Source organism: Natator depressus, chromosome 1, assembly GCF_965152275.1.
Source record: "Natator depressus isolate rNatDep1 chromosome 1, rNatDep2.hap1, whole genome shotgun sequence".
Classification (NCBI taxonomy): Eukaryota; Metazoa; Chordata; order Testudines; family Cheloniidae; genus Natator; species Natator depressus.
This window is the reverse complement of record NC_134234.1, coordinates 215,854,801-215,878,841: the sequence shown is the minus strand read 5'-3', so window position 1 is coordinate 215,878,841 and position 24,041 is coordinate 215,854,801. Positions and strand designations below refer to the sequence as shown.

The 24,041-nt window shown below is 46.7% G+C and overlaps 1 protein-coding gene and 1 long non-coding RNA gene across 4 annotated transcripts in view; one reads left to right on the top strand and one right to left on the bottom strand.

Moving 5' to 3' along the window:
* The first annotated feature begins 592 nt into the window (after positions 1 to 592).
* Positions 593 to 17,787, top strand: LOC141975283 (uncharacterized). Of its 2 annotated transcripts, XR_012635892.1 has the most exons (4): positions 593 to 712; positions 4,318 to 5,161; positions 15,425 to 15,531; positions 16,185 to 17,787. It is a non-coding gene; the product is annotated as an uncharacterized LOC141975283 (long non-coding RNA). The 2 variants fall into 2 exon arrangements; XR_012635891.1 differs by lacking the exon at positions 15,425 to 15,531.
* The window catches only part of TULP3 (TUB like protein 3), an 80,774-nt gene continuing 63,412 nt past the window's right edge, over positions 6,680 to 24,041 (bottom strand). The window contains exons 5-11 of one of the 2 annotated variants that reach the window (XM_074935535.1): positions 20,174 to 20,304; positions 18,802 to 18,999; positions 18,173 to 18,285; positions 17,652 to 17,766; positions 13,574 to 13,672; positions 10,379 to 10,550; positions 6,680 to 9,867 (exon numbers count right to left, since the gene is read on the bottom strand). In XM_074935535.1, the coding sequence (XP_074791636.1) occupies positions 9,734 to 9,867; positions 10,379 to 10,550; positions 13,574 to 13,672; positions 17,652 to 17,766; positions 18,173 to 18,285; positions 18,802 to 18,999; positions 20,174 to 20,304 (962 nt within the window). In that variant the 3' untranslated portion in view covers positions 6,680 to 9,733. The remainder of the gene's footprint in view (positions 9,868 to 10,378; positions 10,551 to 13,573; positions 13,673 to 17,651; positions 17,767 to 18,172; positions 18,286 to 18,801; positions 19,000 to 20,173; positions 20,305 to 24,041) is intronic. The other variant, XM_074935542.1, reaches the window with a different exon arrangement.

The following is a 24,041-nucleotide window of genomic DNA, read 5'->3' as shown; positions in this document are numbered from 1 at the left end:
AGACGGCCAGCAGCCTCCATCAGTTTCCCGATCTCTTTCTTTGTACATTTGTGCCTTTCTCCTTCCGCCCTTCCCCAAGGCCCCCTTCACCCTCCTCTCCCCCCACGCACCCCATCCCCCACCCCCTTGGCCGCTGCGAAAGCTGGGGGTGGGGAAGGGGGGGGTGAAATCGCATTTCCTGACCTGGAGAGTCGAGACCGGCGCTTGTTCCCTACATGCGGAGGAACCGGCTTCAAATCCGCTTCCCCTTTTCCGCCTTCAGCTCCGGGACTTACTGCCAAAGGCAAGGAGGAGGGTTAGTGCCGCGGTGTGGCTCGAGCTCGCTCCCCACCCCCTCTTCTCGGCGGTGGGAGTCGGGGCCCGGGGGCGGAGGGGCAGGAGCAGCCTCTGTCCGCGCGCCGCAGGACCGGACCTGGCGAGCGCGCCGCGTCCGGCACAAACTCCTTGGAGCGGCTCCGCCCCGCGCTTGCTGGGCTCCCTTCCCAGCTCCCCGAGCAACAGCGGGAAGTTGGGAGCGGGGCGGGGAGGGGGGGCAGAGACTGGGCGAGAGGGAGGGAAGCGGCCGGAGCCAGAGGGCCGAGACGGGCCGAGGGGAAGGCACCCACCTGGCGAGCGGAGGGGGGCGCTGGAGGCTCCGGAAGGGGGCCGGGCCGCTCCCACCCCCCGGGCGGCGTGTGGCAGGAGCAAGGCAGGAATGCGAGGAATGAGGCTGGTATGAAATGCACGCAGCCGGGGGAGGGGGCCGGCGGGCGGGGCGGAGTTGGGAACAAAACTGACCAGGGCTCGCCTCCGGCCAGGGCCGGGGGAGGAGGAGACTGGGGGCGGGAGAAGCGGGCAGGGGCGAGAGGAAACTCCCGGCAGCCGCAGGGGCCGGAGTTCGCTCCCGCGGCCGGAGCTAGGGCTGGGCATGGCAGAGCCGCAGGGGCGAAGCGGAGGCGGCGGCAGAAATCACGGCAGCGAGGGGGTGGCCAACCCTCCAGAATTGTCCTGGAGTCTCCAGGCAGTCACGGTGATTCTGTAATTAAGGAGTCCGTCATGTAGGGTGAGCAGGCGTCCCGATTTTGTAGGGACAGTTCCTGTGTTTTGGGGCTTTTTCATACGTGGGCTCCTATTAGTCCCCACCCCCCTGTCCTGATTTTTTTCACACTCGCTGTCTGGTCACCCTACCGCCATGGGAGGAAAGCTCCAGGAAAATGTCCCACCGAAACTGGCGACCCTGGGGCGATTGTCCTCGCTGGCCCGTGGTGGGCCGCAGGCGAGCAGGGCGGGGCTGGCAGAGCCAGCCGCACATGGGGCTGGGCGGCTTTGTGACCCACGCTGGTGGGGTGCGCTGGGACCACTGGCCTCCCCTCGGGAAGGACTTCGGAAACGGGCTTGTTCCGTGGGGAGGGCTCGCAAAGGCCAGGGAGTGACCATTTAAAAACCTCGCCTCAGGGAGTTCTGGTGTGTCACTCACTGAACAACAGTGACAGGAAAGAGATATAAATAGTTTCATGAGCTAAAACCTGGCTGTGATTATTTTGTAATAAATATTAACACAAATTGCAAGTAGCCTCACGGGTGTGAGAACGAGGTTTATGATCGATTCCCTCCCCGCCTCAAGCACCACCTCCAGTGCAGGCAGGAGCAGCTCCCACATCCCCCTGCTGAGCACTCCTTTTTAGTAGGCCTCGTTCCCATGAGGGAGTGGAGACAGAAAGGCCACTAAAACATTCCCTTTCCATAAGCATTTGATTTTCCGATGCTTTCTAAACTCTCTATCCCTGAGGTGCATAAGTAGGGGCCCAATGTCCTGCAACAGGGGACAAAGGCTAAAAAAAACTTTACTGGCCCCAAAGATGGCACTTCCAAGCAACACGGCATCCACTACCCAAGCAGTTTTCCAACTTTTTTTCAGGCGACCCAGTTGAAGAAAATTGTTGATGCCCGTGACCCAACGGAGCTGGGGATCAGGGGTTTGGGGTGTGGGAGGGGATCAGGGCTGGGCAGAGGGTTGGGGTGCAGGGGTGAGGGCTGTGGAGTGGGGCTGGGAATGAGGGATTCTGGGTGTGGGAGGGGGCTCTAGGCTGGGCCAGGGGGTTGGGGTGTGGGAAGGGGTCAGGGCTCTGGGCAAGGGGTACAGGCTCTGGGGTGGGGCTGGGGATGAGGGGGTTGGGGTGCAGGAAGGGGCTCCAGGTTTGGGGGGGAGTTGGGGCGCAGGCTTACCTCTGGCGGCTCCTGGTCAGCAGTGCAGCTGGGGTGCAGAAGCAGGCTTCCCACCTGTCCAGGCACAGCGGACTTCGCTGCGCTCCAGAAGCAGCCAGCAGGTCCGACTCCTTGGCAGAGGCACACGAGTGGCTCCATGCTCACCCTTAGGCACCGCCCCCCTCCCCCAGCTCCCATTGGCCAGTTCTCTGAGCGCTGAGGAAGGCGACCCAGTGCCTTGCATTTCGTGACCGAGTACTGGGTCGCAACCCAAACTTTGAAAACCACTGCACTACCCCATGCTGGGACACTGGGGTCAGCACAGAGTCAGAAGGAATACAGCACCTCCTCTCAAGTTATCCACCCCACTCCCTGAAACACAGAACTCTGCAGTGCAGGGGTGGCCAACCTGAGCCTGAGAAGGAGCCAGAATTTACCAATGTACATTGCCAAAGAGCCACAGTAATATGTCAGCACCCCCATCAGTTTCTCCCCCTGCCCCCGCTCCCAGTGTCTCCGACCCACCAGCAGCCCTGCTAATCAGAGCCTCCCCCTCCCTCCCCGCACCTCCTGATCAGCTGTTTCCTGGCATGCAGGAGGCTGGGGGGGGAGGAGGGAAAGGGGTGGAGTGGGGGCAGGGCCTGTGGCAAAGCCAGGGGTTAAGCAGTGAGCACCCCCTGGCCCATTGGAAAGTTGGCACCTGTAGCTCCAGCCCCGGAGTTGGTGCCTGTACAAGGAGACGCCTATTAATTTCTGAAGAGCCGCATGTGTCTCCGGAGCCACAGGTTGGCCACCCCTGCTGTAGTGCTATGCAGGGAGACTTTGGGGTCAGTACTAAGAAGAAAGAGCCCCTCTCTACTGAGTCACCCACACCACTCCCTGCAACACAGCCAATTCTTTCACTCTCATTTTACATAAAAACACTTCACCCTTGTGCACATTTTCATATTCAAAGCACTTGACAAACATCTACCTAACCCTCTCAAAAAACTCTACAAAGTAGGTTAGTTTAACTAGGAAGGCAAATGCAGGGCAGAACAACTTTACTGACCCTTTGAACTTCTGAACAGGGGGAGATATTCTTATGTGCCAAGATGGCACTTTTCTCCATTTTACAACCGGGGAAATTGAATCCTGGTCTATACTTAAAAATTTTACAAGTGTTACTATGTCATTTGGGGGGTGATTTTATAGCTATGCCAGTAAAAGCCCTACTGCAGACAGTTATACAGTATAACTGTGCTTACACTGGTATCGCTTATGCTGGTTTCATAGAGTATAGATTTCATAGAGTTTAAGGCCAGAAGGGACCATTAGATCCTCTAGTTTGACCTCCTGCATAACACAGGCTGTTCATTTAACCCAAATGCCCCTACACTGAGCCTGATGACTTCATTTAAACTAAAGCATTTTAGCCCTCAGGTTCCCCAAACCAGAGTGTTTTATACCAGTATAACTACAGCTACACAAGAGGGGTTTGCCAGTATAGCTATACCAGAATAACAATACCAACTAGTGTAGCTAAGACCTGAGACAGAGAGTTAAAATTTCTCAGCAGCATTGCGGACTCCAGTGATTAAGTCCCACCTTGTGGGGGCACATGCCTATGTGAGTGTCTCAGCTTTCCTCCTTTCTTTCAAAGTAAGCTCCTAGCCCTTGTGGTTGTGGAGAAGAACTTGAAAATGTCCCTACGTGCAATATACATATACATTACTTTGCTTTGTAATTAGATACAATTAGAATTTTTATTTTTATTTTCTCTTCGAATGCAGAGAGGCCACACACATTTTCTAAGTCATACATTGTTAGGTAATATCCATGTACATAAAGATATGACTGGTAATTTAAAATAAACCATGTATTCTGTGTGGTGTTATTCTACACAGTAAACTCAAGTGTGTGTTGCAGTTTTCCTTTAAATGTATACCTGTAATGAGCCCATTTAGCCACTGTGGGTCTCTGCTAAACCATGTGAAGATTAAAAACGGATGTTTAAAGTGCAGTACTACTGTGAAAAATGACTTTGTAAAAATGGCATGTTATTACTCATTACATCTGCTCCCTATGTGTATTGAAGGTCAGATCTGCTGACTTTGTGGCTAATGTACATTTTTTCTCCTGTTCGCCCTGCAGAGTCAACACAGCTCAGAAAGGGAGCTGAATTTTATTCCTTCCTGTGAATCATCAACAGAATTGTTCACCAAATTCCAGTCACTTACAGTTGCAGAAACCCACTGAAATGAATGGGCTTTCACCTGTGTCACTAAGGGTAGAATTTGGCCTGTAGAACCTTTAGTAGTGGAGATGATGTGCAAGGAAAGAACTCGACAGAGCACGCACATGGAGTTTGATTGGGGTGGTCAGAAGTAGTGGAATCTTTTTTCCTGTTAACTGAACAGGTTTGATATACAGCTATTGACAGACAAATATGGAATCCATCATGCCATTTTTAGGAATTGCTTTTCAAAGAAAAACTGCACTCTAAGGGTAGTTCTAGGTTCTCTTTTATAAACGGGGCTCTGAATTCAAGTTAAGAAAATCATTCTTTGTTCACCTTTGTATTTTAAGCTCCCTGTTTTATTGTAGCATAGTTCAGTGGTTCTCTTTTTAAACCATCACTTTCCTTTTATCAAAGCAAATGAGATCAGATCCCACCTTCAAATGTAGTGGAAACAACATTCATTCATATATATCAACTGCCAATTATAAGTTAAAACACCTATGTACAATCGGAATAGTTTTTACCTTGACACATTTTAGTGAAAAGGATCACAGAGCTTATCTAGGTGTGGAAAGATTTATCCAAACTGAAACAGGAAAATGACTTCTGAGTCCCAGCAGGGGAACAAGAACTCCCTGGAGAACAGGACAAGAGAACAGAACGGGGAGACAGGGACCGTAGACTGAACATGGTGGAAGACACAAGAACAAGAACTCCTGAGAAGCCTCTGACCTTTAGCCTGTTCTCACCTTTATGGTAAGGCTGACCTCTATTACTTGAGCTAAATAAGTAATTGATAGTAGTAGTAGGCTATTATCCTCCATGTCAACCAGCCACTAGGGGGGATACAACAAATACTTCATCAGTAGCCCACACCCATGCCCAGTTCTATTTCTAGCTCTGGAAGGGGTGGGATATAGTGGTTACAGACAGCACTCAAACCCATAGATTTGACACATTCCTTCAGAAAAGCAGTGTGGATGAGACTTGGGTGTGCTGTTTTAGACAGGGCTCTATCCCCAGCTCTGACTGCAGTGACCTCCTGCAAACTCCCAGTTCTCCATCTGTGAAAAGGGTGGGGTGGGGGAATAGTTGCTTGCCGCCTTTGTTACTCTTTTTCAGTAACAATAGCTGTGAAGTGCACAGAGTTATTAATACCAGTCAGTAGAAGAGCATGTTGGGTGGGTGTGCTTTGTCATCATGTTATACTTTTAAATAATAGAGTCTGAGTCTACTCCTATTGATATCAACACTTCAATGCAAGCAGGATTGAGCCATAAAAGAGCAAGAAATTAATACTCCTGCCTTTGATGTGTGTCAGCTGGAGACCTCACAGCACCTTGGAGCTGCTGCATTCTGAGTCCTGCTATGAGGATTCACACTGCACAGTAGCATTTGCTTCCTGTACCCAGCCTGTTCTTGGAGTTTTCTGGGTGTTGTGTTTGATGTGGGAGTGAGAGCGTGATATTACAGCAGTCAACACAGTGCTTTAGAGATAGCAACTGCCTGCTGCTGATCTGTGAGACAGACACAGAGCAGAAAGTGTCTGCACCGTGTATCCATTCTGGTGGAGCTGGAGAGAAATGGGCATGATTGTTCAACCTGCATTCAGAACCGGGGCCTGCAAAGTTAGATCTCCCCTATGTCAAGTTTTAAGTCACTGGAACAAGGACGTTTTCCCTCTGTGAGGCGGACACTTACTTCTCTTCATATCACCCAGTAAAAATACCCTTAGCTCAGTACTGCCCCTCTTTACCTCACACTATTTCAATCCTGTTCCAGAATTGCACCATGTGACACTTGGACAACAGGAGGGGCTTGGAGCAAGCGACCAGGGCTGGGTAAATATTTCCAATGCACCCCCCTCAGGAGCCCAGGTCTGAAGCTGGAATAACACTTGAGAGAGAAGGGGTGTGAGGGGCAGGAGAATCAAGGGGAAGAGAGTGAACAAATAGACAGCAAGCAGCTCGGAGTGGTGCAGAAGGGAAATTGGTAGTACTTGTGTTTCCAAGGTGATTCTCACATGTCTAAATATTTGTAAAACCAGCATTGAGGAGAAGGGTGGGAGACAAGTGAGGAGAGAATGATACAGAAAGAAGAGAGATGGAGTGGAGGGAGACAGGGAGAAAAAGAGAGGTAGCCAAAGGAGGAGAGAGAGAGAGATATCAGAGCTGACAGGAACTACCATATGCAGCAAAAATCCTATAGGACAAGATAAGAATAATTCAGAGGTTAGGGTTTTGTTTTTTATAAATTACTTTATTTTCATTAGAGTACAAAAGTTATAAATACAATTCATGTAGAACAATGTTTGACCAAAAAGCACTGGACGTTTCTGCAGAGCAAAAAAAAAAAGCTTGGAAGCAGCAGGGAGCACACAAAGCCAGCCTCTGTAGGTCATGTAGGTGGACCTTAGGCACACAGAGCAGCAACAGAGTGAGTGAAGAACCCAAACAGAATGGGGCAGGGCACTGAAGCCTCCAATATATAAAATGTCTGAAAGCAGCTGAGAAAAGGTAAATGCCCACCTCCTGCATTGCTATTGCCTCTTCAAACGGCAAAAGAAACAGACCCATGCTTCTGTCCACATTAGGGTTGACACCAAGATACCCAGAGTCAAATTTAAATGTGATAGAGCGTACCATTTCCCTGAGCAGCGTGCACTGGGATTTCTGTCTGAAAATAAGGCTTTTAGTTTGACCCCACAGACAGCTGATAGGACTGTTTCCTAGCACAACAATATCACCCTTTTTAGAAAAATTCCCTGCTGGAGGTTATCAGAGAAACCATGCTCGGACCTGCTAGCAATAACCTGTGTTTAAACACAGTTGTGGCTAACACACTTTAATGCTAGTGTGAGCAAGCTCATTGTGTACAGTCCCTTTAAAAAAAAACAAAAAACCACCACCTCAAAAACTGAGACAGACGAAAGAGTTTCAATACTAGAAGGTAAGTGAAGGATCACATGCCCACAGTATAGAAAGCACCTCAGAAGAGACAAGAAATTCGGTCATCTGTCTGTACAACTTGATGAGGAAACCTAAAGAATCACAGGCACTGACTTAGCCGTAGTCAATTAAGCTCACCCATGGGTTTACCACCTTGAATTAGTTTGAGAGCCCTTGCTGACTGGCCCAGTTGGAGAGATGAACCAGGCAGTTGCAGGGCGGCTTGTTAAGCACAAAGAAACTTTTTCTGGACTAGCAATTAATGCACTGCCTACAAATAACCCCAGGCGAACATAAACTAATTTTCTACATCTGGTCCTAGTTACAAAGTAATTGTGACAGAGGCATTATGAACTGGTTTCTTGGCTTTTCTAGGTAGATACAGGGAGTGCAGAGCAGTCAGTTGGGAGCACAAGAGAGCACAAGTGGGAGATGCACGCAGGAAGTGCATGAAGGCACAAAAGAGGTACCTGGCGCAAACTCTCTTTGCTGAGTGCTATGCTGATGAGATTGCTTTGAATGCAATGGCACCTTACCCACTGTAGCTTGGGCACTAGTGAGATAAGCATTTTCTAGAACTGGACCTGTCAGCAACAATTCACCATTTACAATTAAATACAGAGATTACATGTGATTATGATTGAAGTGTTTTTTCTGGCATCAGAAAATGTCTACACAAAGTTTGATGTTTTGGAAAATTAAACAGCAAGATAATATCACCAGTATAGAGACTTACGTGACATATAATGCAAAGACTTTCATAATGATGAAAGTCCGGTTGCTAAGAGCATCCAGATAGGACTTGTGGGCTGACAATGACCTTTAAAAAAAAGATCAGTACATGCAAAAAAGGGGACACCCACAGTTTGCTTAACAGAGGGACACATGAGCAATTAACTGTACATAATGAATGTGAAAGAAAAGATCTTGACAGCTGTACAGAAAGAACATGAAATGGACAGGATGATAGCTGCCCTCTTTTTTAGTATACAGCAGATGTGCAACCCATGTAACCTATAGGTCTCAATATGCAGTGCTCCAATTTCATGCAAGTTGAGGCTGGTGGATCAAGGAGGATTGCACGCTGGGACTTGTGGTCTCCACTGACTGCAACCCAGAATTAAAGATGAGGGCTGCTGCAGGACACATTATGGAGCTCGATGAGCAGTACTTCGGCCACTCTTGTTGCAATATTCTTCTTTCCTTGTGCCTTGGAAAATGTCTATAATCTTATTTTTTGGTTAATCTTCTCATATTCAGATTAAGTGATTATATAAAACTGACTGAACTGGTCATGATTTGAGATATCTGTGGTAATTATACCACATTCAATTGGAATCAGCCATTCAGACTGCTGCAGGAGAGTCTCTTATTTGCTGAGAAAAAAGTTAAACAAAACAAAGAAAAGCTTCAGACATCAGTTTATTCCTAAAATGCAGCAAACTTTATTCATAAAAGAAATTTGAAAAAAATGTTTCTGATTGATTGACCTATAGAATCTAGTATTTAAGGCAATCAGAATGCTGCATTTCAGGAATAGTCAATGGCATGCCCTTCTCAGCCAGTTTCTGTCAGGTCCAATGATTTATTCAATTTCACTTTTAGAGCTGTTAGGAATAAAAGAAACAGTGATGGTCATAATATAAATATTGCTCACTTAGAAGTGACCATAGGAGCTTTTCTCACATTCCTAATGATGGGGGATCTTTATTTGGTAAACGGGTAGTCATAGGGTAATGAGCAGCAGAACAATTAACAGGAACTGGGATCCATCAGCCTTGAACGAGAATTATCCTGCAGAGTAAAAGGGTGACTATAGAAGCATGGGGCTTGTTCCTACTCTTTGTTCACTGAACACTGTTTACAGTTGCACAGGGGCATCAGGCTTATACTCTCTCTTCTTTCTCTGAACTTTGCCTTAGACAGGAGAGTTACTCTGCGGGGTAAGAGATGGCACAGACTGTACCTGTCCTTCCTTCTCTGAATTAATCTTAATATATGCTGCATGAGCACAGGGGCGCTGTGAGATCCAAGGCTCCTGGGCACTAAAGCACTATTAATCTGATCCCCACTGCAGGAGTTCCGAGTCACAGTGATGCTTAGCTGCTAAGGAGCAGGATTAGCTCTCACACATCATCTCCCATCAAGAGTCTCAATGCAGCATTAATACTGATAACAAAGACAGCACACATTATCCTTGCCTTCCCCCAGTGCACATGCAGAGATCTCCCTTCCAAAAGGGTCATGGTCCGTATCAGCTACTGTAAAGCCCCCAAATCTACTATTTGCTTCTTGTTAAGGCCACATATCTCTCGTCTCCAGTTCCCCTTCTGTCCCCAGGATACTTCTCATGATTTCACGTCCAAGTCCGCTGTCTCCATCATTCACATGCCAATTTGCTGTCAAAGCTAGAGAGTCCAATGGCAAAGGCCTGGAGGGCACACAGGGGGTAATTATAGTCCAGAGTGAACACGTCTTCTGCTACACGACCAAACTGCATCACAATGTAGTCAGCTAGGGAGACAGAAAGAGGGGGTCAGAGACCAACTACTTCAAAGAGAGAGAGGTAAGAGGAGAAAGAGTGAAACAGTTCCAAGTATACCTGACTGGAGAGACTATTCCATCTTCCCCTCCTTACCAGAGTGGCTCAGAATCTGCTTTTCTACAATAGTCCTGCTGACTTCTTTTACAGAGAAATCCCATACCTATGCTTTGGCTGGGACAGCAATCCCATATTACTCTCCTTTCCATCTTCAGCAGAAGGCCTGCATTCGCCTCTCCTCTGATGCAGCTATCCTGTCATCCCCTCCACCTCTAGAGTGAAGGGGAGGTCCCATATCATTCCAAAAGTCCTAAGATCCTCTGGACTATATCCCCCATCCCGTTCTTGCCCATCCCATATCCCTCGTGTAGGAGCAATGTTCCCATATTTCCCCACCTAATGGAACAATGCTCTTTTCCTCACTGGAGTGGCAGCCCCACATACCCCACCTCACCCCACCATAGCACAACCCTTAGCTCTTACGGTCATTCTCATGGACAATCTGGAAGTTCTTCACCGAGGCCTGAGTGACTCTCCCATGGAAATTCAAGACGTACGACTGAGTGTCATCATTCCAGACTGGAGCCTTGTTGTGCAGCTCAATCAGGTTCTCCAGGTTTTTATTTTGCCATTTTGACAGCAAACTCTCATGTTCCTGCTCAAGAGAAAAATTATACTTGGGAGGGTCTGCTTTTAGTCACTGCTTCTGTCAAGTTGTGTTTACTCTGCAACCATGAGTCCCCCTGATCTAGTGAACAGTGAACTCAACCCTGCTGAAATAGATCCTGCAGGTACCATGGAGATATTTCCATACTTTCCCAGTCCTGAGGTTCTCTCTCCTGCTGGGCCCACTGCATCTCAATCCTAACCAGGAGACACAGTGAGAGCACCTTCTGCACCCACTCTCAATGTACTGGCAGGAGTCTATTTCTAACCCCCGGGAGCCTTTTCCTCCAGTACAAACCTCCAATTCCCCACCTTGTAACTTTCAAAGCAAAGAGGAATAACCCAGATATCTTTAACTCCCTAATGCAAGAAGTTGGGATGTTGTAGTGGGAAATTCAAAGGCTGCAGTGGGCTTCAAATATGTATGGATTAAAGTGCTTTCCCCCCATAGGGAGGTGGGAGGGATAGCTCAGTGGTTTGAGCATTGGCCTGCTAAACCGAGGGTTGAGAGTTCAATCCTTGAGGGGGCCATTTAGGGATCTGGGGCAAAAATTGAGGCTTGGTCCTGCTTTGAGCAGGGGGTTGGACAAGATGATCTCCTGAGGTCCCTTCCAACTCTGATATTCTATGATTCTACCAGGTTTAGGCATAGGTACACAAACACATGTGAATGTGGGTAAAACAGCATGTTCACTACATCTGAGAAGAACAGGAAATTGGGAGGAGCTGAAAACCGTAGTGAGGACAAAGGGGCAAGGAAATATAACGTGACAAAATGAACTTCAACCTTAAAAAATAAAAGCTATTAAAATTGATAAAAACTATCCAAACTGAAGTTATTCCATGGAGGGAGATGCTTGGTAAGCAGTTGTTTGGGGAGGTTTGAGTAATAGATTTATTTGTGGTAAAATTCTGAGTAGGATGTAGTGAGCTGTCTGTTGCTTCTTGGGTTTGTTTGTTTTTTAAATAGATTTACTATTTAATTGGATCTCTGATTTTATTTGTTTCTGTAAGGATGCCCATAGGACTTTGGGAATGGGCATCAACAAATTACATTTAGAAATGGCAGTGGGGCCATCTTTTAGAGAAGAGCAGTCACTGCTTATTCAGAGGCATCATGTCACAGACCAGGTAGATGATGATGAATCTATATGGGCTAAATTGTGGCTGGTATTTGAGCAAAACCACAGAGAGCCACCCCTAAACCCTGTATCCCAGGAAAGGGGCCACCCTTGATTGCAGTCCCTATGCTCTCCTGAGCATTGTGGGCCTCTCTTAGACTCAGATTTTAAGGCCAATAAAATGGATAGGGGAAAGAGACAGGGCAATAGACTGAATCCCCCCAACTGCACTATCAAGTGGATGCATACTGCATTCTCCTAAGGGATGATGAATCAACTGTGATTTCCAAGAGCTCAATCAGGCATAGTGTCCTCCTGAGACACAATGACTCCGGTAGCCCACACTGGGGTGTTTGGCTCTATATCGCCCCCTAGTAAGGGCTGTCCTTTGGCACATCTGGTCCTATATGTGTCTAGTGAGACCACATCTGGAATACTGTATTCAGCTCAGAGCATTTAATTACTAGAAGACTACTGACAAATTGGAATGAGTTTAGCAAAGTGGGGGAAAAAAAAGTGAGGGTTAGATAAATGGACTTATGCCCCCTCTTCCACTGATATGCTTGTTTCTCTCCATGCCTCACTCTCTCTCATCGCAAGGTCTGCTCTGCCAGCACCCAGCCTTGGCTCACCCCCAACATCCACTTCCTCTGCGCCTGCTCGGGCTCTTACACTGTGGAGTGTCTGGCAGAAATCCTGTGACCAGGCTTGCTTCCTCCACTACAGATTTGTTCTCTCCTCCTTTAGTTCTGCCATCTTCCTAGAGAAATAACTACTTCTCCAACTTAACTGAACCCCATGCCTGCAATCCCAGCCTCCTGTTCACCAGCTCTGAGTCAAATCCTCTCCTCTTGCCCCCTGGATATGTCTAAGTCCTGCAGATTCTTTCTGCAAAACATCTCTAACATTTGGTCATTCCTCTCTTTGTATCCCTCCACTTCTCTATCATATCAAACATAAGATTCTTACTTGTCCTCATTTTCAGGGCCCTTTATAGCCTATACCCACTCTATTTAGCTCTCATTCGCTATCTAAATGTTAACTCCCATTTTTGATTGGCCCATGATGTCAGCCTCCATCACCCACTTGTTAAAATTTTCCAACAGCACCGTCATGCTTTCTTCACGTTGACCATCATGCTTGGGAGGACCTCCCTGTAGAGATCTGCAAAGCGATCTGATTATCCTTGTTTGAATCCTTCCTTAAAACTCTCCTTTTCTAGGATTCCTGAAAAACTGGACAATGGCTAGGCTGCTGGTGTGCTGAGACCACTGCCTGTCCTGCTAACCAATATCACCTCATTGTTTTCTTATGCTTCTCTCTCTGTCTGCATCCACCTGTTATCTCTTGATTTATACTTAAATGTATAGAATGTAAAGTCTTTGGGCCAGGGACCATCTTTTTTTCGGTGTTTGTAAAGCACCTAGCACAATGGAGTCCAGCCACAACTAGGGCTCCTATGCACTACAGTAAAAAAAAAAAAAAAAAAAAAAAAAGAGCTAAATATGGTCCACATGGCTAAATGACAAGTAAGGAAAGAGGCAAAATTTAAAGGGTTGCATAAGGGCTACAAGCAAGAAATATGCTGAAAGTAAGAAAATGACATTTTAAGCTGAATATCAAGAAAAGTTTACCAATCATGAGACCTATCAGATCAATCAGTCTCCCAAGGGCAATGGTAGAATCCTATTATGGGAGTAATTTCAAAGTGGCCTGGAAAAGCACAGTGTAGTGAAGAATCCCACCCTAACTTCCAGAAGATGGGATAGCTGGAACCCAACAGGTCTTTTTCCTCTAATTTCTCTGATTGCCAATAATTAGCATTTGGATCTCTAAGAGGTTAAAACTTTCTTCCTTGTGCCACTGGAATCTGACCCAGTTCCAAACTTACATTTCGTGGTCTGATTGGAATCCGCTTGTGTTTCATGTTCATCCCTGGAATGATCACGGACATCTTCCTGGGGCCCTTGAATCCTAGGACATTGGTTTCCTAAAAGACAAGGAATTAAGTTCTTTTCAGGAACTAAAGCACTGTCTCATCCAGGAGAGAGGATAATGAGATTGACCTTTAATACCCTATCTACCCTGGAATCAGAAACATGCCAGCTACATCTGTATTTAAACACGGTTGCAATCAACATTGTTTCCTTGACTATTAGTGATATAATTCTTTTTCTCCTCCAAAACCACATTAACCAAACAGTACTATAGATAATCTTCCAAATATAACCTACAGGATGGTTTTATTACACAATTTGGCTAGTGTCAATCTCGGACAATAAATGTGGTTCATATTGTTGAGGGGAAATGTGCTAGATCCCTGCTAGCAACAAAGGTATAAACACAATTATAGACAGCATGACTCTGACTGCGTCTGTACTTTGTCATCTCTCCAGGGACCTTATAGTCTAAATGGACAATCTATTTAATTCTTCTTAGCTTTTGTTTTATTTTTAAGGCTATACTTCGTAGTTTCTCCCAAATTGTGACCTTGTAGACAAGATAAAAGAAACCCCTGGGGGAACTGGAGTCAGCATATGGCTTAGCTTTCATCCTGAAACAAACAAGTGTACTCCAAAGTGCAGCAGGGAATTCCACATACTCCACCTGTATGGCAGTGAAGATAAGAGGAAGTTACTTACCTGTAACTGGAGGTTCTTCCAGATGTGTGGTCCCTATATGTATTCCACTGTGGGTTATGCATGCGCACCATGCACCTGGAGTCAGAGAATTTGAAAGTAGTGTCCATTGGTCTGTGCATGTGCCCCGGTTCACCTTGTGCTCCTGACCAAGATGATAAAGGGTTGGGAGGACCGACTTCCTCTTCAATTCCTTCTCCACCATGAATCAGACAAGATCCAAATCAAAGGGGAAGGACAGTGGAATACCCAGAGATACCACACATCTCAAAGAGCCTCCACTTACAGGTAAGTAACCTCCTCTTCTTCTTTGAGTGACGGTCCTTTGTATTCCACTGTGGGGGACAGACAAGCCGCACTTAAGCAGGAGGAGGGTGTAAGGATGAGGATGGCAGGGATGAGTGGCGAACAGCTATCCCAAATGAGGCATCAGTAGCCAAGTCTTATACCAGGGAACAATGTCTTGCAAACAAGTGGATGGAGCTCCATGTGGCCTCCTTGGTATGTCCTGAAGAGATGCTACAGTCGTGGCTTGGGCTCTCGTGGAGTGCTTTGATCCCCCCTGCTTTGGGGGTAGGTTCGAGAGCTTATACCAGAGTAGAGTACATTCCAAAATCCATTTGGGAATTCTCTGGGTGGAGTCAGGTGGTGACTCCCTAGTGGGTCAGATACATTCCCACGGTGGGCACTGGTGCCAGGGTCCCCAATATGGCCAATAGGTGGGGTCAACAGCTCGTGGCAGGGGTCCCCATGGCATGGGTACCAATGACTCTGAGCCAGGTGAAGCATTGGTTGGTTCCAGGGTTTTGTGGGTCTCCTGGGTGTGGTTCCTGTCATGGTTCCGAGTCTCTTGAGGAGGAAAGGGCAGACTCAGGTTCTAATGGCGATAACATTGGTGCTGATAGGAAGGTGCACGTTATGTATGGTGGAGGTGATGAGCTCCATCCTGCCAGCAGATCTCTGGAAGGCAACTACACCCTCTGGAAATGGAGAGTCCCAATGCGGGAGGGGATTCAGGATCTGGGGGAGTGAAAATGTCCTGTGGTGTGGCCAAGGATCTGGACCTCCCTGGTTTAATAGGGACCTTTCTGTTTGGGCCACAGGTGCTGGTGATGAATATCGTATGGTCTCCATTCACCAGTGCCAGAAGGTCTTTGTGTCCTATGAAGAGCTGGGGATGATGGTACTGATGAAGCATGGTGTGGAGATGGTGAAGCCCTATGTTTCATGCCTTTCTTATTATGTCTATGGGACTGGGGACGTATGACATACTCCTGGGCTGAGTCAGTGGGTTTGCTTGTAGGCATATCCGGTATCTTTGGAATGGACTTAGAGGAAGTCTTAGCCCAATGTTATAGGAGTGCTTCCTGATCTCCCGACTAGGCCCCGCCATGCGGTTTGTGGGGGTGGATCCTCCAGCACCGGAGTCAGACTTTGCAGCAGGAGGCATACTTCTTGCTGATTCAGGATGATGTAAAGGGGGGATTCCCCAGCCTGGATCTGATTGAAGCCTCATAGCCATTTCCATGAGGTACTTACGGAGGTGAAAAGCCTGTCCTTCTCGGATGCACCTGGGGAAGGACTAACAAATACTGCACCAATCTGCAGTGTGAGCGCCTGTCCCAAGCAGTAGAGACAGTGTTGGGGGTCGTCACTGATGGAAAAGGATTGCAGGCAGGAGGTGCAGAGTTTGAAGCCTGGAGTTCTGGGCACAGTCAGGTACCCGAATAGGGCATGGGGGAGAATGGAGGGGACCCCTATAGCCTAATCTAATTCTAAAACTATTAAAATGATCAAAACTACTAAATCTATTAAAACTTCTAAAACTACAAACTATTTACAGCTAACACTACTGTTTTTCAGAAACGACATCAGAACTGAAGACACGAAGTTTCTGACCTGGACTACGCAGCAATGAGAAGCAACTGATGAGGCAGTTGGTCTGCCCTGAGGTTGGGAGCACGAGGTGAACTGAGGCACATGCGCGGACCAACAGACACTGCTTTCAAATTCTCTGACTCTGGGAGCATGGTGCACATGTGTAACCCACAGTGGAATACAATAGGGACCATTACTTGAAGAAGAAACAGACTTTCTTGGTCCTCTAGTCACCAACTGTTTAATGCCTTCAACCAAAAATCTATCTCAAAGGCTATTTCAATTTTATTCCAGCAAGATGGCTCCTTAGAGTTCCTAACACATATATGATAAAAATCAGGTATAACATTAATATTAGTTATATAGCTTCCCCTAACATACTAGTGCGTTTTACTGATATAGACTGTAGGTAAGTGGTCCCCAAACTTTTTACCTTTCACCCCGCCCTTACCCTTGACCGTGCCCACTCCTTCCCCCGGGAGCTGGGGCGAAGAGCGGGGCCACAGCTCAGGGGGTTGGGGGCGGAGAGGAGTAGGGGGCCAAGGCTAGGGGCAAGGGCGGAAGTGGAGCATCAGCTGCGGGTGGAGACCAACAGCTGGATCCCTGGGCCAGCAGCCGCAGCTAGAAGCGGAGCTCAGGGGACGGGTCCAGCAGCCAGGACCCTGAGTGCAGGTCTGACAGCTGGGGCCAGGAGCAGAGCTGGGTGGTGCTCCCTCCCTGCCGTGCCCCCCAAACATTCATCCACACCCCCCTAGAGGGGCGTGCTCCACAGACTGGGGACCTCTGCTGTAGGTCCTTGGAGCTGGAACCTGTCTTATTCCATCTCAGGTCTTTCTGAGAAGAGACCTGAGAAACAGGATAATGATTTTACATATATATAGCAAACATGTTACAAACTTGAATAGCTGATTGTACATACACAGAAATCACTTCATCACTATTAACAGACAGCTACCTTTTAGGGATATATTATACTTGTTTTAACAGCTCACAGAAACACTACAAAGTATTTTAGGATGGGAAATGAAGAATACTGTATCCAATGGAAACTCCAGGGTGCACTAGGATTACCAGAGTAGAAACTGGACAGAACTGGAGTTCACACATCTAGTCTCTTGTTAATGTGCCACTGAGATCTCAAAGAACCACAAGCAATCAAGACCTTGCTTTTATGACTCATATGAAAGTCCTCCAGCAGTCCAATGCACATTATAGTTATCCTGTTGCACTGATACAGTACTGATGCAGAATTAAGAAAACTTGCTGCGGAATCACTAACATCCGGAAGCACCCTCAGGTTTCCCTGCAGGCCTCCAATCCAAATACTTGGCTTGAAAGTCCTGACAAGACCACAGCCAAAGTGGCTGTAACTGCAGGATGCCTCCCATCCCTAATGCCTGGGTTTAAGTGATTCAGGAGCTGGGGTAGGGGGAAAAAATAAAAGGAACTTACATAACAAATGGCTGCGAGCTCCTGTCTGGTATGGGCCTTTTCTACTAGCCCTTGTGCCTTGACTGGGCTAACTCCATGATCATAGACAGTAAATTTTGTTCCCATAAGGTTGGACCTAGAATCAGGAAACGGAGAGTCAGTGAGATGTTCTATGTGAGACTATGTGACATAATTAGACTGGGTCAGCCTCTCCTGACATTCCCATCTGGGGTTTCCCATCAGCAGCTCAATAAACAGCTCTAGTGAAAGTATCTGTTACACTGAGCCCATAACCTGACCTGGAAAAACATCAAGCCAGGACTCCTCACATAAGTGGCCAGAGTCATCACTCTGAAAGAGATACTGGTACCAAAGGGACAGCCAGGGGTGAACCAAGAGAGGGTGAGGTCACACTCTGCCTGGCATGGGACTAGATTGCTGCCCTTGGCTCTGACTCAGCAAGAGAAGAACTCCAACCTCTCTTGCAGTACATGAGCACAGAAAGTGTGCACCTGTTGATGGCTTTTATTTGCGGCTCTCACCTCAGTTTTCCAATGAAACTTTCCCCTTCCCGGGATAAATCTGTTGGGTCAATTGAAATGAGATAATTGGATGTTTTGCTCTTTTTCCGTTTTCTCCCTGCAAGAAGGAACGTCTGGAAACACAAAACTTTGGTCATGACAGGAAGCTCTGGAAGAGCCCAGAGGCAACAACACTACTTTTGGCCTCCATCCCACTGTCCCTATCACCATTCCCCTGCCCATTAGCTCCCACCCACTTTGGCAGACCCCTTCTTGCCACTTCCATACCACTGACCTTTCTCTTCAGCCCATGAGCAAACAGCCCCAAATCTCAGCTCTCTTTAGCCCACCCAATGGCTCAGATTTTAAGCACCTTTCCTTCCTAATTTTTAACCAGATACTCATCCCTCTGCTCTTCTTTTACTCCTGCTTTAGTGCACCTTCTTTATATTATTGCTTCCACACCTCCCAATTGCTGCCTTCATACCCTGCGCCCAGATACGGACGTGAACCCCTCCTTCTTTTCACAAGCTTTCTCCTTTCAGCTCCAGGTTCCTTCCCCATTTAAGCACTGCTCCACCACACACCCAAAGGTTTTGTACTAGAAGTTCAGAAGCCCAGGGCTAGAGACTGTGTGCTAGTCCCAATACCTTTCTGTTGTCGTCCCTTTCCAGGTGCATATAGTAGGTGGGGAAGAGGCCTCGGTCCATTCCTTTCTTATCTCTAGTGATTCGACACTTCACTGTAATGCCACGGGGAGCAGGGCGTAATGCAAACTCCTCCAAGTTCTCCACTTCTCCCAGCTGTGCATCTGTCTCTGGGGATGCAGTGCAGGAAGCACCTGTGTCCTGTGGGAAGACCTATCCCATCAGCAAAATGGAATCAGGTCAGAGGGCCTAGTAACCCAAGAGAAGAATGGCCTGTTGGGTAGGAAGCCCCCATATGAAGAGGAAGGGAATGGGGAAGGGATGCTGGATCAGAGATCTCTGTGTTTCAAGGAAGGAATGTTCCATTGAGAAGAAGAAATCAGGACAGAAGTTTCTCCTACCCTGGGAGAAGAATACCCCTTTAAGGAAGGAAAAGCTGGGCTAGAGTTCCCAGTAACTAGAGGGTAGAATGGCTTGCTAGGGAGGGGACGCAGGGTGAAAAGCTGTTATAGTCAAAGGGAGACCTTTTAGCATAGCATTTAATCGCTAAGCTTGAAATGTATTGTAAAAAAAGACAGTATGAGGAATAGCACTTTCTGGTCAGCCTTGATCCTGGAGTGGGACAGGCTGGGGAAAACCACAGTATGATGGTATGGCTAAAACCATAAGTGTGTCTATGCTTGCTCAGACTGTATCTAGAGTGGAATTAACTCTCCCCATAGCAGGAGTGAGCACTAGAGGAACAGTGACAACAGTCAGGATGCAGAATATCAAAATGGGACACAGATGGCGGTGGAAGCTAGTGGAGGACTGGATATAAGGTACGGAAGCCAACACCTTGGCTTCCCTCTGGTTTCAGGTCTGAGCACATTGGCTACAGGCTAGGGGCTGGAACTAGCATGTTTTAACACTGAGGTGCTGTAACAGGTGGTCGGCCGCTCTAATGGTCAGAGCTTGGGGCCAGCCAGCCCTATTCATTAATCAGGTGCAGCTGCGGAGGGGAATCACGTGTTCCCTACAGCCAGGCTGTCAGTAAGGAAGGAGAAGTAGGGGAGCAGGAGCATCAAGGAGTTCCCTGGAAGAGGCTGCCAGAGTCCCCTAATCAGGGAGGCTGAGAGAAGCTGCCGGGGGGAAAAACAGGGCGCCAGGGAGAAAGTCCTGGGAGACAGTGCTCAGCCAAAAGAGCAAGGAAGAATCCTGCAGTAAGTCCTGAAGCGGAAGTGACAGAGAGGCAAAAGAGGAAAAGTCCCTTGGGAAGAGACTTGGTTGTGGGAGTGAGTCCTTTGTGGGCTGGACACAAGCCAGCACCTTACACATGGGCATTAGAAAGCATGGGTCTGAGTCTCATTGAGAACAGTGTTTTCATGACACTTACTGTAGCAGATTTCTGGCTGGTTGCGGAACTAGGCCTCTCAGATTCAGAATATGGTGAACGAGATCTTGACCTCTTTCCAGCTTCTTCCTCCTCTTCTGTGTCCTCATCGAAATTCAAACTGCCTGAGATCCCTGTCAGAATTCAGGACTAGGTAACCTCTAATGGAAGGTGTCACAAATGCAGGGCATCACCAATTCACATACCCCTCAGTTACCTTCCTTGCTCCTATCCTCACTTTAACCCACAACATACCTGCAATGACTATTTATATGGAAAAGTAATATTAGGGTAGTAATGATGCCTTTTAACTGTCTTTTGTGCAATAAAGATAAAATGTTCAAACAGGGTGACCGAAAGCTAGGCACCTAAATCCATATTTCCACATCTCTGAAAATCAGACCATTTATTTAGGTTCCAAAATAGGAACTCAGTAGCCTAATTTTAGGCACTTATGTTATATGAATTTATTTTTACATATTTCTCTTATGCTCCTTGCTATAGTTTGTGAGACTGAGTATCTCACCAACATTATGTTATTATGAATTAATCCTTATGTTCCTAGTGTGAGTTTTCCTCTTGTGGGGCATTGGTTTCTGAGCCTTGAGATCATATCACTAGTGACACTTTAGTGAAATGAATAAGAAGCTGTCTGGCTTTTATTAATACATACACATGATATACCATACTGCTTAGTTCATACTTTCATTCAGTTAAATATGCCCATGTGTAACAGAAGCTGCTTGCACAATTTTCATTTGAAAATTATGACTGAGCAGATAACATTGTAGCACCAGCCACTTTTGCCTGGTGACAGAACAGTTTTAAACAGAGTATACAGTACATGTGTATTTGCACACCAGCATAAAAGCAAATCTATGTGTAGTTGTTCATTTTGGTTTTATCCTTATTCCACTTGCCTTCAGTGGCTTCTGTCTCCCTCTCTAACACACTGCTTCCTTTACAATTGTTTCACATCTATTTTTTCCACTTACAGTTGTATCTCCCTGAATCTCAGTTAACTTCCATGCAGACAAGAACAGATATTTTAAGAACAGGAAAAAGCAATCCAGCCTAACGTGGTTTATCCAACCCAGTAAGTGTGATGCTTACTAGTTTACATTTAACCCATCCTTCACTATACTCTTCAATCTTACAGATACTTCATAACTGAGTACAGACTGTTTCAACCACCAATTCTCTCCAATTCCTACAGCATCAATGCAATCTAACACATCAAATCAATTCTACAAACACCCTCATCTTTAATATGGAGGTGTAGCCTAAGTAGACTACAGGTCCCTGTTCTTAATGTTTCATCTTTATCCAAGCAACCACACCACAACTACGTATAGAAGATGATGGAGGTGTGTCCAAGAGAATTCTGGGTGAAGAACAGAGATTACAGTAATATATACAGTAACTGTACAGTAACATGAGTTTGAGATGTTTTGTCCCTATGGGTGCCCCACCATAGGATGCCTGTGCACTCTTGACCGGAGACTGTAAAGCAGTGGCCGTGGGCCCACGCCTGACCAGAGCAATTCCTCATACTCGGGCATACAGGAAGGTACGGACCCACCATCACTCAGTTCCTTCTCAATTGCGAAGCCAGAGAATTTGCAGCAGAGAGTAAGGAGAACAGGAGGTGGATTACCCATAGGGACAAAACATCTCAAAGAACTCAAGTTACTGCACAGGTAAGTAAAGTCTTCTCCTTTGAGATATGTCCCTATGGGTGTACCACCATAGGAGACTCCCAAGCAGTAACACAATGTAGAGATTGGTGCTGAGGAGGCAGGAGGAAAATCCACGGCATATTGGAGGACTGCGTCACCAAACATGTCAGCTCTGGAAGCAGGTAAGATAGGGTAATGCATGGCAAATGTCTGGACAGAGGACCAAGTTGAGGTCCTGTAGATTTTTGCTATGGGAACATCTTTCAGGAGTGTAAAAGATGTGGACTGAGCCCTAGTGGAGTGTGCTCTCACTCTGTGAGGGGCTTGTATTGAGACAGTCTCATAGCATGTCAAGATGCAACCCGAGACCCACTTTCACAGTCTTTGTGCGGAAATGGCCTGTCCCTTCACCCTTTCAACAAAGGATACAAAGAGTATGGGAGAGGTCCTAAAGGTCTTGGTTCTGTCTAAGTAGAAGGTGAGAGCCCTTCTGATGTTTAGTGTGTGTTGTCTGCTTGCTGTAGCTTGTGAGACTGAGCATCTCACAAACATTATGGTATGAAGAATTTAATCCTTATGTTCCTCTTGTGGGATATTGCTTTCTGAGTCTTGATATCCATATTACTAGTGACTTTAGTGAAATGAATAAGAAGCTGTCTAGCTTTTATTAAAACATGATATACCATACTGCTTAGTTTATACTTTCATTCAGTTAAATATGCCCATGTGTAATAGAAGCTGCTCGCAGAATTTTCACTTGGATAGAAGGTTTGGATAGAACTCTTGTAAATGGATTTCCTGATTAATATGGTATTCTGAAAAGACCTTAGGAAGGAAACAAGGATTGGAATGTAGTGTGACCATTTCTATACAGAAAGCAGTGAATGGTGAGTCTACTATGAGCACATTGAGTTCTCCTATTCATCTATCCCAAGTGATAGCCTGGGAGAGGTAGAGGAGAGAACAGGTAGACATTGGTTTAAAGGCATCGAGAAAATTAAGGTCCCATGGAGGAGTGGGGTTCTGCATAGGGGAAAACAAGCTGTGTAAGCCTTTAAGTAATCCAGCCATGACAGGATGGGCAAAAACTGAGACCTAGTTCTTAGACCCATTGAGGGCTTCTAAGTGCCTTGGAGGTTGCTGAGTGACCCCGAGAAGCCAGTCATCCAAATGTGGGAATATTGTGATACCCCACTGACATACATGGGCCGCTATCACTGAATGGACCTTTGTAAAGACATTCAGGGCCTATTACAAAACATAGGAAACGCTTGTGGGAGGAGTGGATACCTGCATGAAAACAGGTTTCCTGGAGGTCGAGGGCAATGAACCAGTTTCTCAGATCTGGGGATGTAATTATGGTGGCTAGCGTCTCCATCTTGAAGCATTATGAAATGACATAGGTATTCAAATGTCTGCGATCAAGGATTAGTTTCCACCCTCTACACCTTTTGGGGACTATGAAATAGCTGGACTAGAACCCTCTTCTGACAAACTCACGGGAAACTGGCTTGATTGCCCCCAAGAGCAGGAAAGATTGGACCTCCTGCTTTAAGAGCTCTTCGTGAGAGGGGTCCCTGAAAAAAGACAGGGAAGGGAGATGGGTGGTGGTTGTGTTGCAATATTCCATGTCACCCACCTCTAATATCCATTTGTCTGAGGCAATGTGCTTCCAGGCAGGCAGGAAGTGGAATATTCAATCACTGGAAGTGGGTGGAATGGCAGAATTGTACAGCAGAGGATCTGGAGAAATAGGATGCTCAATGCTCTTGACCAATCTGTCAAAATTTTCTCTTAGGGGGTGCAGATTGGGTGGTTGCAGGGGGCAGGGGAGTGATCTTCTTTTGTGAGGTTTGGATCTCCTCCTCAAAGGCTCCAAAGGTCTAAGAAAGCCTGGTGTGGGTGCTACTTGAATGGTCTGAACCCTGTGCAGATTGAGACCTGCTAAAGTGTCTTTTTGTTGCAGGCATATAAATTCCCAGTGACCATAGCACTGCCCTTGAACCTTTAAGGGTGTGGAGTGAGGAGTGTGTGTCTGCACTGAAGAGCTTGAGCCCTTCAGAGGGAAGGTCTTCAGTGGTATTCTGCACCTCTTTCAGGAGTCCAGAAGGCTGGAGCCAAGATACTCTTTGCATATACACAGTAGTAGCCAGGGATCTAGAAGCTGTGTCAGCGGCATCGAGAGTAGCCTG